This window comes from Portunus trituberculatus, chromosome 38 (assembly GCF_017591435.1).
Source record: "Portunus trituberculatus isolate SZX2019 chromosome 38, ASM1759143v1, whole genome shotgun sequence".
NCBI lineage: Eukaryota > Metazoa > Arthropoda > Malacostraca > Decapoda > Portunidae > Portunus > Portunus trituberculatus.
The window spans coordinates 21,689,020-21,705,587 of NC_059292.1; the positions used below are offsets into that span (position 1 = coordinate 21,689,020).

The 16,568-nt window shown below is 39.5% G+C and overlaps 1 protein-coding gene across 3 annotated transcripts in view; it reads left to right on the forward strand.

The window, feature by feature from the left end:
- The window catches only part of LOC123514682 (eukaryotic translation initiation factor 5-like), a 29,284-nt gene that overhangs the window by 9,986 nt on the left and 2,730 nt on the right, over positions 1-16,568 (forward strand). For 2 of the 3 annotated variants that reach the window (XM_045272731.1, XM_045272732.1), the window contains exons 5-14: positions 5,890-6,091; positions 6,401-6,607; positions 7,504-7,657; positions 7,926-8,107; positions 8,325-8,427; positions 14,548-14,708; positions 14,949-15,095; positions 15,343-15,492; positions 15,730-15,867; positions 16,337-16,525. In XM_045272731.1, coding sequence (XP_045128666.1) covers positions 7,504-7,657; positions 7,926-8,107; positions 8,325-8,427; positions 14,548-14,708; positions 14,949-15,095; positions 15,343-15,492; positions 15,730-15,867; positions 16,337-16,525 — 1,224 coding nt within the window. In that variant the 5' untranslated portion in view covers positions 5,890-6,091; positions 6,401-6,607. The remainder of the gene's footprint in view (positions 1-5,889; positions 6,092-6,400; positions 6,608-7,503; positions 7,658-7,925; positions 8,108-8,324; positions 8,428-14,547; positions 14,709-14,948; positions 15,096-15,342; positions 15,493-15,729; positions 15,868-16,336; positions 16,526-16,568) is intronic. The other variant, XM_045272733.1, reaches the window with a different exon arrangement.

Sequence of the window (16,568 nt, forward strand, 5' to 3'; positions counted from 1 at the left end):
TTGAAAGAGGAAAACCTGGATGTAATGTGCATCGTTGCAACAAAACTAAGAGTGGAGATCAATGTTAACTTTGAGGAGGAGGTATATAATAGCTAAAGAAGAGACAGGAAGGGCAAAGGGGGAGGAGGAGTGCTAATAATGGTTTGTGATAATACTGTATATGTGTGGAGGATGTGCAATATGGTGAGGGCAAGGTGAAAGTAATGGTAGTAGCAATCAAAACAGGAATTGAAGAAGAGGGAAAATCATGTCACATATGTGTCACCTAAGACAAATACATTGGGAACTGAGGAACATAAGGATATGCAAAGAGAGATGATTAAGTGCTTAGATAATATGTTGAGAGATGGAAGAATACTTTTAGTTGCAGCCTTTAACTGTAAAAAAATAAGCTAGAGAGAGATAGAAGTAATGGATAATGTTGGGACAGTTGAGCAAGGTGGTGTTAAAGTTGACTATGGTAAATACAATGGACCAGTGGGTGGAGGAGTCAACAAGGTACGGGGGGGAGGGGTTGAAGAAGAACCATCGTTACTTGACCTAGTATTCACAAAGAAACCAGAGCCCCATCCCAGCATACAATACCTTACTTCAATGAGATAAAGTGATCATGTGACATTAGAGCTGGAAATACAGGAGGAGGATGGGATAAGTTACAGAGATGACTACAAAAAAGAGAGATTAAATTATGCAAGAGCAGATTTTGAAAAATTAAGGAACATTTTTGCTGACATTGAATGGAGAAACGTTATGTATGAAAGGACAATGCAAGGAAAATATGAAATATTCTTACAGAAATATAATGAAGGAGTAAAGAAATATGTACCTTTTTATAGAGTTAAGAAAAAATACATGCTTGGTACAATGCTAGATGCACAGAAGCAAAAAGGGCAAAAGATAAAGCTTGGAAGAAACTCATAAAACAGAGAAATGACAATAACAGACAGCAGTATAAGGATGTGAGAAATGAATATATTAGAGTAAGGAGAGAGGAAGAAAGAAACTTTGAGAAAGATGTGGTGAGTAAAAGCAAAGACAAACCCAAACTTTTCTACAAATTCATAAATGGCAAAATGAAGAACAAGGAAACAATAGAAAAAATAATTAAAGGAGGAAGACATACCAAACAGAGAAGGAAATGTGTGAAATAATGAATGAGAGCTTCAAAACGATGTGCACTGTAGAAGATTTTACAGAACCAGGTAAGACATTGCATTGCCAAGGATTACAGGAAATCACAGTGCACAAAGTGGAAGATTATTGGATAATTTGGATGTCAGAAAAGCAATGGGGCCGGATGGTGTATCAGGCTGGGTGCTAAAAGAATGTAAAGAGCAACTACTGGATCCAATTTGGGAAATAATTACAAGTTCACTAAATGAAGGGAAAGTTCCACTAGAATGGAAAAGAGCCAACATAATACCGATATTTAAAGGAGGAAAGGCAACTGAGCCATTAAATTACAGACCAGTGTCACTTACAAGCATTATGGGAAAGTTGTGTGAAATAATTATCAAAGAAAATGGGTTAAACATCTGGAAGAAGAACAAGTCATATCAAACAGACAATTTGGGTTCAGGACAGGACGGTCATGTGTGTCAAACTTATTAAGCTTCTACTCGAGAGTAATAGAAGGACTGGAAAACAGAGATGGATGGGTGGACACAGTATACCTGGACATAAAAAGGCTTTTGATAAAGTGCCTCATGGAAGACTACTTTGGAAACTAGAGAACATAGGAGGACTGTGAGGAACTTTGTTAGAATGGACAAGGGATTATTTGAAGGACAGGGAGATGAGAATTGTGATCAGATACGTACTCATCTTGGGGTAAAGTAACATGCAGAGTGCCATAAGAGTCGGTGTTAGTCCCCATTATGTTTCAGATTTATGTAAATGACATTCACAATGGGATAAACAGTTACATTAATTTATTTGCTGATGCAAAGTTGCTAAGATTAATCAAAACCGAGGAGGACTGTTTGCTGTTACAGGAAGATATAAACAAGATCTATGAGTGGAGTAAAAAGTGGAAATTGGAGTTCAATGCCAAGAAGTGTCACATAATGGAAATAGGAAAGAGCAAAAGAAGACAGTATGGAATTATTTGATTGGAGAGGAACAAACAATGAAGACTAAAGAGGAAAAAGATCTGGGAGTGATTATACAGGAAAATCTGAACCCCGAAAAACACATAAGCAAGATATTTGGATTATCATATAAAATGTTGACTAATATAAGAGTGGCATTTCAATTCATGGACAAAGATATGATGAAAAAATCATCACAAGCATGATACGTCCAAAGCTGGAATATGCAGCTGTGGTGTGGTCTCCGAGCTCTAAAAAAGATATAAGAAGATTAGAATGGATACAGAAGATTGCTACAAAGATGGTGCCAGAACTAAAGGACCTAACATATGAAGAACGGCTGAAGGAAATGGGACTACCAACCTTACAAGATAGAAGAGAACGAGGAGACCTAATAACAATGTACAAGATAGTCAATGGCATTGAAAAGATAGACAAGGAAGACCTGGTGCTGGTGACAGAAGATGGAAGGACTTCGAAGAGGTCATGTAAAGATCAGGATGAGGTAGTGTGTGAAGGATATTGGAAAATACAGTTTTCCACACAGAATAGTGGTGTAATGCGTTGAATACAACACATAATGTGCATAACTTTAAGAAAAAATTGGATAAATGGAGACAGGACACTATGAGTCCCTCGAACCCCGTGAATACAGCAGGTAAAACAACTAGGTAAATACAACCCTGGTAAATACCCGAGGTCTTTTGCAAGCGGTGTTGCAACGTACGGACAGCGACATCTTGGAGCAGGTCTGGGTGTTTTTCTTCAATTCTGCTGCTGTAATGGATGGATTTTGCTTCAGCTCTCTCACCAACATCTTGTCAGTCCTCTCTGAAGTTTTCTCTTGCGCCCACATCCCAGTTTGCGAGGTGGTAACGTGCCGGTAGGCAGGGACGCAGCGGACTTTTTAAGCTTGAAGAGGGACACTCTGCTGACATTTAATTCGGCAGCAACGTGCTTCACCGGCATTCCCTGCTCTATTAGGGCAAGGGCCGGGCCTTTTCTTCCATTGTAAGCTTCTTCCGACCCATTGTGATGCTGTGGTAGTGTTTGGTGTGGTTTTGTGTTTGGTGCGTGGGCGGGAAAGTGAGGGCCCGTGGGGCAGTGCATCATAGGTGTGCTCTCCTTCAGCTCTGAAAGCGCACTAACTGACTCAAGTGTCAGAAGTGGTGTGTAAGGTGGCGGAGGGGAAGCACGCGTCATATCACGCTCCTCCCACCACTCACATCGCGGGTAATTCAAATACAAAGTGGCCGGCCGTGTCGTTAACTTTATTTTCGCGTTACAGGGGTAAACTTTATTTTTGCGCCCACTGTACAATGAGGCACAAAATGAATATATTAGAATAAGGAGGGAGGAGGAGAGAAAGTTTGAAAGGGATGTGAAAAGATGTAGAGAAGGAATCCAAGCTATTCTACAAGTATATAAATGGAAAAATGACAAGCCAAGACACCATTACTAAGTTTACTAAGGGGAACAGAGTATATGAAACAACAGAAGAAATGAGTGAACTGATGAATGAGAGCTTCAAAACCGTGTTCACTGTAGATGATTTTATGGAACCAAATAGGACATTGCATTGCCAAGGATTACAGGGAATCACAATACACAATCAGTATTTGAAGATTTTTTTTTAGAATAAAACGAGGGAGTGACGCAGTAAGTTACAAAACGTGGTGCATAAACAGGAAATTAGTAAGTTACCAGGAAAGCAATAGATAGTTGGAGTGTCAGGATGGGCATTTGAGAAAATGTAGAGAACAGTTGGTAGACCCAAGGGAATGGAAAAGAGCAAATATAGTCCCAATATATAAAGGAGGGGAAAGAATCGAGCCCTTGAATTATAGACTAGTGTCACTAACTAGTGTTGTGGGAAAGCTCTGTGAAATTGTGATTAAAGAAAAATGGCTGAATTAACTGGAGGAAAATGAAATCATAAATAACTTCCAATTTGGATTTAGAAGAGGAAGATCATGTATAACAAATCTACTGTCTATACACGTGTAACAGATGGCGTACAAGGGAGAGATCGATAGGTGGATACAGTGCATTTAGATATTAAAAAGGCTTTTGACAGTACCACATAAAAGACTCCTATGGAAAATAGAACGTATAGAAGAAGTACAGGGTAGTATCTTAAGCTCAATGAGGGACTACTTAATAGGAATAAAAATGAGGACAGTGATAAGAGACACCCCATCAAGTTGAGCACAGTAACTAGTGGCGTACCACAGTGGTCAGTGCTGGCACCAATAATGTTTCAAATTTATATTAATGATATACAGGAAAACTTGAGAAGCTACATGAATTTTTTGCTGATGATGCAAAACTCTTAAGAGTAATGAAGAACAAAAAGCATTGTATGGAATTGCAGAGAGATATCGATAAGATGTGTGTAGAGCCAGAAGTGGAAATTAGAATTTGATGTTAGAAAATGTCATGTGAAGGCCTACATGGGAGTACAAAATAGGAGGAGAGGTTATAATGAAAATGAAGGAAGGGAAAAACTGGGAGTGATTATACAAGACAGCCTGACTCCAGAAAGGCACATATATGGGTTATTTACTTAAACATACAAGACACTAATAAATATCAGGGTGACGTTTAATTACATAGACAAGAGTGTGATGAAAAACATCATAACTATGATGATAAGATCTATACTTGAATATGTGACAGTGATGTGGTCACCATACATGCAAATGGACATCAGGAAACTAGAATCCTAAGGATAACTACAAAGATGGTGCCAGAAATAAATGACCTTCCCTATGAAGATTGACTACAGGAAATGAAACTCAACTTTGAAGGATAGATGGGAAAGAGGAGATCTAATAGCGATGTACAACTTAGTGAACAGTATGGAAAAGATAGACAAGACCTGGTATCACCAGAAGATCAGGAAAAGTTAATGTTTGAGAAACCTTAAAAAGTTTAGTTTTCCACATTGGATGGTAGACATCTGGAACAGTCTGAATAATGAGATTGTAACAGCAGAAAATATGCACAAATTTAAGGAAAAATTGGATGAAATAAGATAAGGAAATGGGTCTCTGAGCCATGCTCGAACCCTGTACATACAACTAGGCACACACACACTTCTAGGTTAAGTTAGCTCCATAGTTAGGTTAAGCATTTTTAGTTCACTGTGTTAATGTCCCCCCCCTGTACATTTTCAGTGTAATTTTTTACATTGCCTAACTAATAAACCATATATTATTATTATTATTATTACACACACACACACACACACACACACACACACACACACACACACACACACACACACACACACACACACACACACACACACACACACACACACACACACGGTAGCTCAGTGGTTAGAGCACTGGCTTCACAAGCCAGAGGACCAGGGTTCGATTCCCCGGCCAGGTGGAGATATTTGGGTGTGTCTCCTTTCACATGTAGCCCCTGTTCACCTAGCAGTGAGTAGGTACGGGATGTAAATCGAGGAGTTGTGATCTTGTTGTCCCAGTGTGTGGTGTGTGCCTGGTCTCAGGCCTATCCAAAGATCGGAAATAATGAGCTCTGAGCTCTTTCCGTAGGGTAACATCTGGCTGTCTCGTCAGAGACTGCAGCAGATCAAACAGTGAAGTGACACACACACACACACACACACACACACACACACACACACACACACACACACACACACACACACACACACACACACACAGTAACCTTGTTCATTGATTCTAGCACATGAGAGTTCTCAGTAAATTTTTGAAGTAGTCTATCTCTGAATGTAAGTAAATGGTGCATCTCTGCATTACAGCTGTTGTGTGTGCTTTATTTGGTTGTCGTAGCTGTTGTCCCTCAAAGGGCACCAAGAACCCACTTATGCTGTTTATAAACCAAGAGACCAGCGGATCGGTGAAAAGAACCACAAGAGGTACCTCTTTCTTCGGGACAACTCCCGATACATAGACTCTGGATGTGGCATCCCCACTCCTCCCAGCCCCTGCTGTCTCCCCTAGGTGACTGTCTAGCTTGTTCACCCCTCATGTCATCAGCTTGTAGGGCACTTGTCTCTGTTACTCAGGTAGTGCTGTTAACTTGCGATTTGGGATTTAGGCATTTTCCTCCATTTTTGTTGCCTTAGGCCAGAATCCTTCCTTTTAAAGCATTCATGTATGATAGGTTTTCACTAATTTTGTCACCAGAATAGCACTTCAGAGAATTGATTTTAGGACAGATGTTTATCCCACTGAATGAAACTATTAGTGTTATTCTAAATATATTGTGTTGATGACTTTGTTTTCATGGTCTTTATTGACTTTTTTCAGTTTCCATCAGGAGTTTTATGGGTGTTCGCAAACTGCATGACCAACTCAGCAAGTGAACCCCAAGTGATTGACTTCATGCTCTACTTAAGAAGCTGCTTCTGTCCAGACTTGTGACTCCACTGAACACCTCACATCCCTAACAGCTTGTGTGGCCATAATATTACTTGCCACTTGATTTAAGGAGCACCAACCCAACAAACCACCAAGGTATGATTGGCCTATGATAGTAGCAATGATATAAAGGAGAACAGTTTATTTGGCAATATTTTATAAAGGCTCTTAGTTGGGTAGTGGTGGTTAGAGTGTAATATTCAGGTTGTGTGAGTGACATGCATCTGGAACCAAACTATATAGTTTTAGTTGGAAAATGTTTGTGGTCTGGCTTTGTACTGTTTTATGGTCTGTGATAGATGTGAGGACAGGAGTAGCAACAATGTTGTCTTGCTATGAAATCCATCACGGGCAGAAATGACACTTGCCCTCATAGAAATGAAAGCAGGAACTTAGTATTTTATGAATGTATGTGTGAAAAAGTAGCTTGAGTGTGCTCATCATTGATAGGTACAGTACTCTTGGGTGTGAGTAGTGTGTATTATTTTTTATTTAATAATTTTTTTATTATTATTATTTATTTATTATTTTTAATTAATTAATTAATTAATTAATTTATTTATTTATTTTTTATGGCCTGTATTGTCTGTAGGCATACTTGAAGAGTATATGTAGGAAGTGCTGTTCAGCTTCTACCCATTAGTGGCACAGGCAATTTTATTTATAGTGGTACCTATATTAGGGCATCTTTGGTGTAACCACCTAGAATCTGGGTAGCATGGTGACATGTAGGTAACTTTAAACCACTCAACAAATGGCACAACTTCAAAGCAGTATGTGGTGGAATTCGAACCTTCACATGGATGTCTGCCCAATCCCATGCTCATCACTTTATTCATTATACCATCGCCTCCCATGAATTTTTCAGTGTGTTAGGAAACCTCATTCTGCCTCATGCATAAGAACAAAGATGCAGTCAGGTGTGAGACCATGACATCATTTAAGCTCAGTGGTTTTCTTTGTTTTATATGATGTATGTTGTTTTGCATCAGATGAGTTACAACGTGAACCGTAATGTGATGGATGCCTTCTACCGGTACAAGATGCCTAAGATCATGGCCAAGGTAGAGGGCAAAGGCAATGGCATAAAGACTGTTGTGGTCAACATGTCGGACGTAGCCAAGGCTCTTGGACGTCCACCAACCTGTGAGTGTCTGGCGAGTCGCTACTTTTCAATTTCCATCTTTTGTTTCCTTGTTTTCAGTTGGAATAATGATATATGAAGTCCTAATGACGTGCTAAACTTGACTTGTTTTCATTTTCACAAGTTTCAGAGTGAATAATGATATATGAAGTGCTATTAATGCACTGTACTTGTAGTTGAAATAACTCATGGAGGAAGAAATAGAGGAAGGAAGCATCAATGCATTCCCTATGACAAATGTAAGTTAATGTGTTGTTGTTATGTGCTTAGATCCTTGCAAGTACTTTGGCTGTGAGTTGGGTGCCCAGACCCAATTTGATACCAAGAATGACCGTTACATTGTCAATGGTTCCCATGACGCAGCCAAGCTTCAGGACCTTCTTGACGGCTTCATCAAGAGATTCGTCCTTTGCCCGAAGTGTGAAAATCCTGAGACTGTCCTCTTTCCTAATGTGAGTGTTAGGTCACAGGCTAGGACAAGTGTCTATGTGCACGTGTGTATATGCTCATTGTCTCGCCTGTCTCCATATGGTCATTGGCCTGTTATATAGATAAAATTGTAATGCCAGATTCTGATACTCATGCATGTGTACATAAAATTGATCTTCAAATCCTCTACTATGTCATTTTTTGGTATTGATGTTCCTGCATGGTTGTCTTTCTGTACAGGAGAAGAAGGGCATAATCAAGCAGTCTTGCAAGGCGTGTGGCCACCAAGGGATGCTGGACATGAAGCACAAACTCACCACCTTCATCCTCAAGAATCACCCAGGTGGGTAGTTGTGTTTCATCCCAGTTTCCCTTTTGCAGTCTTCAGATCTCTGTCTCACATCCTCCCTTATCAATCTCTGTCTATATGTGCCTCAGTCTATCGACACATGCCTCAGACTGTGTGCACGTGCCTTAATCATTCTACACGTCTTTTTGTTTTCATGGCCTTGGTCAGTCTGCACGTGGTTTTATTTTATTTATTTTATTTATTTTATTGTTATTTTTTTTTTTATGTAAGAGGGAGAACTACCAAGGAGGAAAAAATGAATATTAGAAAAAAAAAGCCCACTTGAATTGTAGTCTCCATAAAAGAATCAAAAGAATTAGTCAAAATTCAGGGACAAATGTCTCAACACCTCTCTCTTAAAAGAAGTTAAGTCGTAGGAGTATAGAAATACAGAGACAGGCAGTTTACCATTGAAAGGTATGAAAGATTGAGAATACTAGTTAACTCTTGTATTAGAGGGTTGGACAGAATAAGGATGAGAGGAAGAAGAAAGCCTTGTGCAGCAAGGCTGCTGGAGGAGGGAAGGAATGAAGTTAACTAGATCAATAGAGCAGTTAGCATGAAAATAACAATAAAAGATAGAAAGGGATGCAACATTTCGGCAGTGAGAAAGAGGCTGAAGACAGTCAGACAGAGGAGGGGAGTTGATCGCTAGATCGCGATTATGCATTTCCGGTCGTCCCGACCTTATTTCTTTATGTAAGACAATGATTTTTTATGACAATGTGCAGGGATATGGTATGCATCTGTGACAGAAATTTCATTGAAATCCACCGAGAACTTTTTACACAACAGATGATTAATTCGAATTTTTAGTTATTTTTCAAATTATGCTATATCTCCAAAAGTATGAGGAGAATAATAATTTTCTTTGGTGTGCAGTTAGTAGACATCTAGATGTACCTAAACTCGAATACTAGTAATTGTAAGTGAAAAAGAAAAAAGTCAGACTTACAGCAAATTAAGAAAACAAAAAAAAACATCAAATCATAACTTTAAAAAAATATAAAAAATATATTTAAAGTAGAATAAGCACTAGTATTGGAATTTTGTTAGATATAAGTATTACAATCATTTTCCAACAAGAATCATCAAAATTGCTTATATACACACAAAGTTATAGCTACTTTTATGCGAAAAAACTAGTTTCGAGATAATCGCGTTTTTATGTTTATATGTTCACTACTCCATAAAAGTGCCTCCATAAAGTATCAAATTCTGTATAAGTTCATTACATAAATAACATATTATGCAGGGTATCAGTGGTGCCAACCCACCTCATTGTTGCCAGGAATTTATTTTTCAAAACCCACCAGGTTGGTAGTCTGGTCCAGGATTGAGGTCAAGTTTTCTTCTTTTTGCTGATCTTCGTAGTGCTGTGTTCCTCTGGTCCATTCTCCTTTTGGTTAGAAAGCTTTCAGGTGACTCAGGGAAGTCTAGACGTTGCAAAAACTTGTTTGCAACAAAGCCAAAGTTGTGGTCCAAAATGGTGAGCCTCGTCACAAACTGAATCCTTTTCAGCCCAGCAAACTTGGACTTGCTTTGGTGGTGCCAAAGTTTGGAGTGGAGGCTTTCATTTTTGTTTTGGGTACCACCTTTTAGGCATTTTTCTAGAAGTGCAGGACTTGATAAATCAAAAAATATCTCCCTTACTCTGTTTTTGTACTTCTTATCTAATCTTAGATAATTTTTCATGTTGCTATGAGAAGGGAGTGGTTTATTTTCCTCTGATGCTTTTTTGAAAATACACCATGAGGAGTCACAGTGTACATGGTGGGGATTTTCATCAGTTGAAATTGAGTGCCAGAATGCAGACATTATCTTCAATTTCATGGTGAGGGTATTGGTGCCCACACTGTCTCTTATAGCTTTGCCAAAATACCTTTGGTAAGCATCAATCTGTTTGTCTGTTAGCTGGTGTTTACCACCAACTAAACTTCTTCTTATTACCTTTCCTGTTTTTGTTGTTCTTTCCTCCTTTAGTTCATCTTTCAGTTTCCTCAGTCTTGCTCCCATTCTTTTCTGAACATGATTTACACACTCTTCCTTCTTCACCTGCACATCTTTGTATGGTCCTTCCCCTTCATTCATATTAGTGACTGCTTTGAAGGAACTCGAGTCACCATCCCCAAGGAAAGTCACATATCTTAGACCTTTGTCTTCACTTCTTCTCCACATTCGTACAGCACCTTCTGCTTCCATGGCACCTGACAACCCTGAGAAATTTAGTTGGCACTTTTTAGCATGGGTTGTTGTATGCCACTCCTCGAAGCTTTTCTTGTCTTTCATTTTCTTGTTGATTGAGCATAGTCTACAAAAGTTACTCAGAACTTCAAAATCAAGTACTAATCCAGAGGGAATATCCATCACAAAGGCAGCGCCAATGTGAGACTTGTGTCCCCTCGTCAGCCATGTCCCATCAAAACTAACATCAATGTTCAACACTCCTTCACTGTCTTTTTCAATGCCTTGTTTTTCATATAACTTCTCCACACATGTCTTTGCCACAAGTTGCATTTCACTATGGAACTCCTCCATCTCACTGTAGAGGTATTCTGTACACTTGGCATATGTATTAGCAGACATTTCTTTTGTTTGCATGCCAGCTGATAATCGTGATAGGCCTAACCTCCCATACCCTTCACATAATGAGTGGTACACGTGCATGACATTCCCTTTGCTAAGATCACTATTTTTGCACTTTTCTGGTTCAGAATGGAGCAAATCAGTCTGGCAATTATCACATTTTACACTGATTGTACAGTCAAAATATGAAGGTGTAATGTTACATGTACTTTTGGTACCACACTCAACGCAGCTCACCAAATTTAGCAGTTCTGATAATCGCTGGTGTGAGATATTGTACATGCCACTATTTTCACTCACTTCCTGAATGTTTGCATACTCTGGTGGCAATAAACTATGGCGAAAACTTGCTGCACTTTGGGTGGGAGCTGGGTGGAAGCGAGGGGCAGCAGCACCACGTGATTCACCAGCCACCTGTTGTGGTGAAACTCCCGCGATGCACGTGGGATCACTATTGTCTTTCTTCCACCTCTTTAGAATGTTTTGGCGGTTTGCTTCACGCACAGCCTTCTTCCTGGCACTCAAGCGAGGCATATCTAGTCACTGGAGTATAAAAATAACAACCAGAAACGTATATAACACGATACAATACGAGGAGAGACGACGCACGAAACGTATATAACACGATACAATACGAGGAGAGAAGACGCACGCGTGTTATCTACCTCTCTATCGATCGCACTGGAGGGAGGCAGGCTGGCCCAAGCTCACGCTGCCAGCATGTGTGGGTGGAGAACACAGCCTAAACTATCGTACATCAATATCAGAACATAAAATTCTCAAAAACAGCAAACAAAACGACAAAATACAAGGAAAACAAACCACAGCAAAGAAAGGGGGCATGCCTGATGGGTGGACCTTTAAATTCTGGCCCTTTAAACCCGCCATTACCTGCGAAAGGTGGCGTTGCGCGTCTGGCAACTGCTTCCGCCACACGCGGGAACCCCACACCAGCCCACAGAGGGAGTTTGAAAAAATCTAATATTTTTCACCAAAATGAGAGACAATTCTCTCTGTATGAGTGGAGTATGGCAGTCCTCATCTTCATTTGGCAAGGATAAGGCTGCTTCTGAACTGGGAGTGAGAATGCAAAGCAAAGGCGAGAGCAAGAAACTTTAATACATGATAACCAATGGAGGTGGCCCACTGGCAGTGGCCAGAGGATGGCTTCTCCATGGTTTGAAAGGCAAGAAAACGAGAAGTCGGAGTCAACAGTTTACTTTTCTCGCTCGAGAGAGAGACGTTGTAGAGATCTTTCTATGTTATCTGCTGTATCTCGCCCCATAAATTAGATATGTTTTTGCTGATACTGTTAGTCATTAGTAACTGCAGAATTCTAATATATTCCTAACAGTTTGGTAGGAACAAATTTAAAGAGATTATGATTTAGTCAAAACTGCTCTGAAATTTTTCTTGCATATTTTACTTAATGTACTCCATATTCAGTGGTTATGATATGAATTCTAAAATAAAGTCGAGTCATAAATTAAAGATCTAAACACATGGTATAATCAGATTTTTCATTTCTGCCACATAAACGAAACATGAGACTTACAATATTTTCTCCTTGCTTCTCATATGTGCTCATGGTGGCTTGCTTTCACCAGTGGGGGGGTGGTGGTGAGGGATGGTGTGTTGAGGACTACATGAACCTCCTTGCCTACTTAATAACAGCAATGCTATGCTTTTATTGATCTCATAGTTATTTTATATCATTGTTTTCTGATATGATACCAGTTTCCCTTCTTATCATATACCGACTTAACAGCCTCTTCTTGTTTCATGGTGGCATGTAAACAGAGTTTTTGGTGATGAACTTATCAATCGTGACCTTGAACTCACTATCCAGTTAATCAATGATGTGAGGCTGAGGGATGACAGGGAAGGTGGTGGAATTGCTATGGCAACTCTCACCTCACATCCAAGCCACAGAGAGGACTGATACCCAGACATGGGATATAAAACAAGTGATCAGTGAAGTGTGTCCCTCACATTGTGTTTGTGATGCATCAAAGAACATAGTGACAGGCATTTGCAACAGAATAATGGAGAAGGATAGTTAAGGGAGGGGCCTCGAGTTTCTGTTAAATTTTCATACAACATTCTCTCTCTCTCTCTCTCTCTCTCTCTCTCTCTCTCTCTCTCTCTCTCTCTCTCTCTCTCTCTCTCTCTCTCTCTCTCTCTCTCTCTCTCTCTCTCTCTCTCTCTCTCTCTCTCTCTCTCTCTCTCTCTCTCTCTCTCACATGGTTTTTCCAAGGCACTGCTCAATGAATGCCTCACACGGTCTTGGAATGATATTTCTCCCTATGTGGTGGGTGAATTTTTTCCATCAGTTTTGTCACCTAAACTGCCACTCAATGAGTTGACTTCCTTCTCATCTATTATCATTTTGTGTATGATACAAACAGCTTTGGTGATAACCACTGCAATGTCAACACAAGTTTGCACACATAACCTTTCTCATATTTTAAATCTTGTAGTTATTGTTCCAAATACACACATTTTGTTCAAGCCAAACCATAATTTAACCTCTTCAACACAAGGAGACATATTTTGCATCCTCAGAGTGCTTATCACAAATCCTGTGACATGCATGGCTGCATTCTGTTTATTTATTTTTTTTTAAATCCTTCTCTCCCTGGTTACTGTTGGAAATCTTTCAGAATGTAGGTCATATATGATACAATGGCTTACTTGACTCATCATTATTACAAAGGTGTATGTTTCACTCATAGCAAGATAAGTATCAATGCATCCTGCTGTCAATGATTTTGTTTATTTGTTTATTTTTTTTATGGAACCAATAATTAACTTACCATAAAAATAAAAGTTTTCTTTCATTTATAATCTTCTGAAAATGGCTTAGAGCAGACAAACTAAATTTTTCTCTTAAAATTTGCATGGGTTTATTTCATAATGTACATACCTAGTATGAAAAATAACTTGCTATTATCATTATTTCCGTATAGTTGAGAGAGAGAGAGAACGAGAGCAAACTCTCTTGAGTTGGGTATCTGCCTTCCAATTCCCAGCCTAGATACAGTGCTAGGAACCATTTTCTATTGCCCAGATTGAAGATTTCTAAGAATCTTGATGTTTTGTGTACCACTGCATTAAAAGCAGAAGTACAGTGAACAATTTCTGTGATGAGTTTGGTACTTTACAGGATGAAGAACAGTGTCTCGCTTATTAAGTGCTAACAATTGTCAGTTAGCGGAGGTGAAGCCTGTTGTCGTAGCAACTCATACATGAAATGCCTTCCAATGCGGCTACTCAATATTTTCTGTCATCTATCAATCACTCTTGCTCTCTCCCACTTTCTCACTCCCAGTGCAAATGCAACCTATCAAGTGGTGCTTTTTGGCAGGGAAGGGAAGATTCTTGCTCTTTCCCATGCATGCTCAAGTTCTGTCACTTTCATCTCACTTTATTCACAGTCCTTGTCTTGATTCTCATTGTGTTTGTAACTGCCTTGCTTTGCTCTCATAGGTAATGTAATAGTACTTAGGGAGGTATTGTGCATTGCAGACACCAAGCCCAACACACCTGGTACAGCCCTGACCAAGAGGAAGGATCATTCAAAGAAAACTGAGAATGGCCAGAAGGATTCTCTGCGTCCCCATTCACCTCGTGCTGATAAGTCTGATGCCTCAGACAATGACATGAACGGGGACACTGAGGATGTAGATGTAAGGAATCCCCCAAAAAATTTCTCTCTCTCTCTCTCTCTCTCTCTCTCTCTCTCTCTCTCTCTCTCTCTCTCTCTCTCTCTCTCTCTCTCTCTCTCTCTCTCTCTCTCTCTCTCTCTCTCTCTCTCTCTCTCTTACTGAGTTCCAAGTTCCAGTTCACAGGAATCAGTTGATGGAGATAGTTTGTTCTTTTTGTTTTAGTTAATTTCTCTATTTAGTGATATCATTGGCTTTCTTCAGGATGAGGACTGGAGTCTTGATGTTAGTGAAGAAGCCATGAAAGCAAGACAGAAGATCCTGACTGCAGGAGTGAAAAGCCTCACTATTACCAACGATATTGAGAAGACACAGAGTGAGCGTTTGGAAGTGTTTTTTGAGTACTGCAAGGTGAGTGAAGCTCCACATGTTCATACAGTAGAGAACTGTGTTAATTAATGATGGTTAGTGATGGTGATTGTGTTTGGATATTAATTGTAAAGTATGTGTTACTGTTACCATTCATTAGTGTGTTTATTTTAGACTGGCTATAGACAAAATTTTTATACGTTTGTGATTAAAAAGAAGCTAGTTGTACTAAGATTGTAGTGTAGATTGTACACTCCTCTCACTGAATATTTTTGCTGTGTACCCACAGACCAAAATTGATGAAGGGGAGCTGAAGCCTGGAGCCAAGGTATCCATCTACAAGGACATTGCTGGTGAGGCCGAGAGGTTGGACATCAAGGAGAACAAGGCTGTCATGGTACTGGTGGAACTTCTACTGGATGAGAATATCATCAAGCAGGTCAGCACTTGTTATGCAACATTACTGTGGATGTTTTGCTTGTAAATTAGACAAGGAAGCAAAAATGAAAATGTTATATTACTTTTGATTGTTGTGTATGTAAATTAGATATGCATAAAGTGGTAGAAAGGGTAGATCACAAGGTACTAATAGATTTAGTTATCTGGAGAAAACATTAGAGAATCATTAAAAACATTAGATTATGTGGATAATTTGTACATTTTCCATTACTTTCAGATTCCTCAGTACCGCATTTTGTTGATGCTCTTCACTCATGGCAACCCTAAGAGTCAGAAGTACTTCATTGGTGCTGTTGAGAAACTGATAGAGCTGAACAAGGACACCCTGCTATCCAAAGTGCCCATAATCTTTAAGGTACAAACCCTTGTCTTATAAAGCAGCCTTATTCTTGCATGTCTGCATACACATCAGTGTGTTGTGATCAGCACTAGTTAAAAGCATGTTAACTAGTTTGTATGTCATAGATGAATAAACTGGTAGGTAAGGTGTGAAATCTTGGTTTAGGTAGTGCCTTTTAAGTAGATAGTAGCTAAATTTTTGCACTGGACAGGATCTTTTCTACACAAGTGGTTTTCAGTGAGTGTCAAGTGGTCTTCAGTTGTATATTTATTTGTAATAACAACAACTGAAGTTTGTGGCCTGCAGTGCTGTAGCTAAGCTAATGTGTATTAAGGTGGCTCGCAAGAATTATTTTCTTCCTAGGAGTTTTAATCATGTATGTGTGTGTGAGTATATGATGCTTTGTCTGGGCCACCCTGTGTGAGATTGCTGGCCTAATATACAGATTGATAAATAACAACTTTGCATACTTTTGTCTTGCCAGGCTATGTATGACCATGATGTGATTGAGGAAGAAGTACTGCTGGACTGGGGCAAGAAGGTCTCCAAAAAGTATGTGAGCAAAGAGACAGCAGCTGAGATTCATGCTAAGGCCCAGCCCTTCCTGAAGTGGCTGCAGGAGGCTGAAGTGGAAGAGACCACCGAAGAGGAGGAGGAAGATGGGAATGTGGAGGTTAGTGTGGCCCATTGATGTAATGAACTTTGTATCATATACC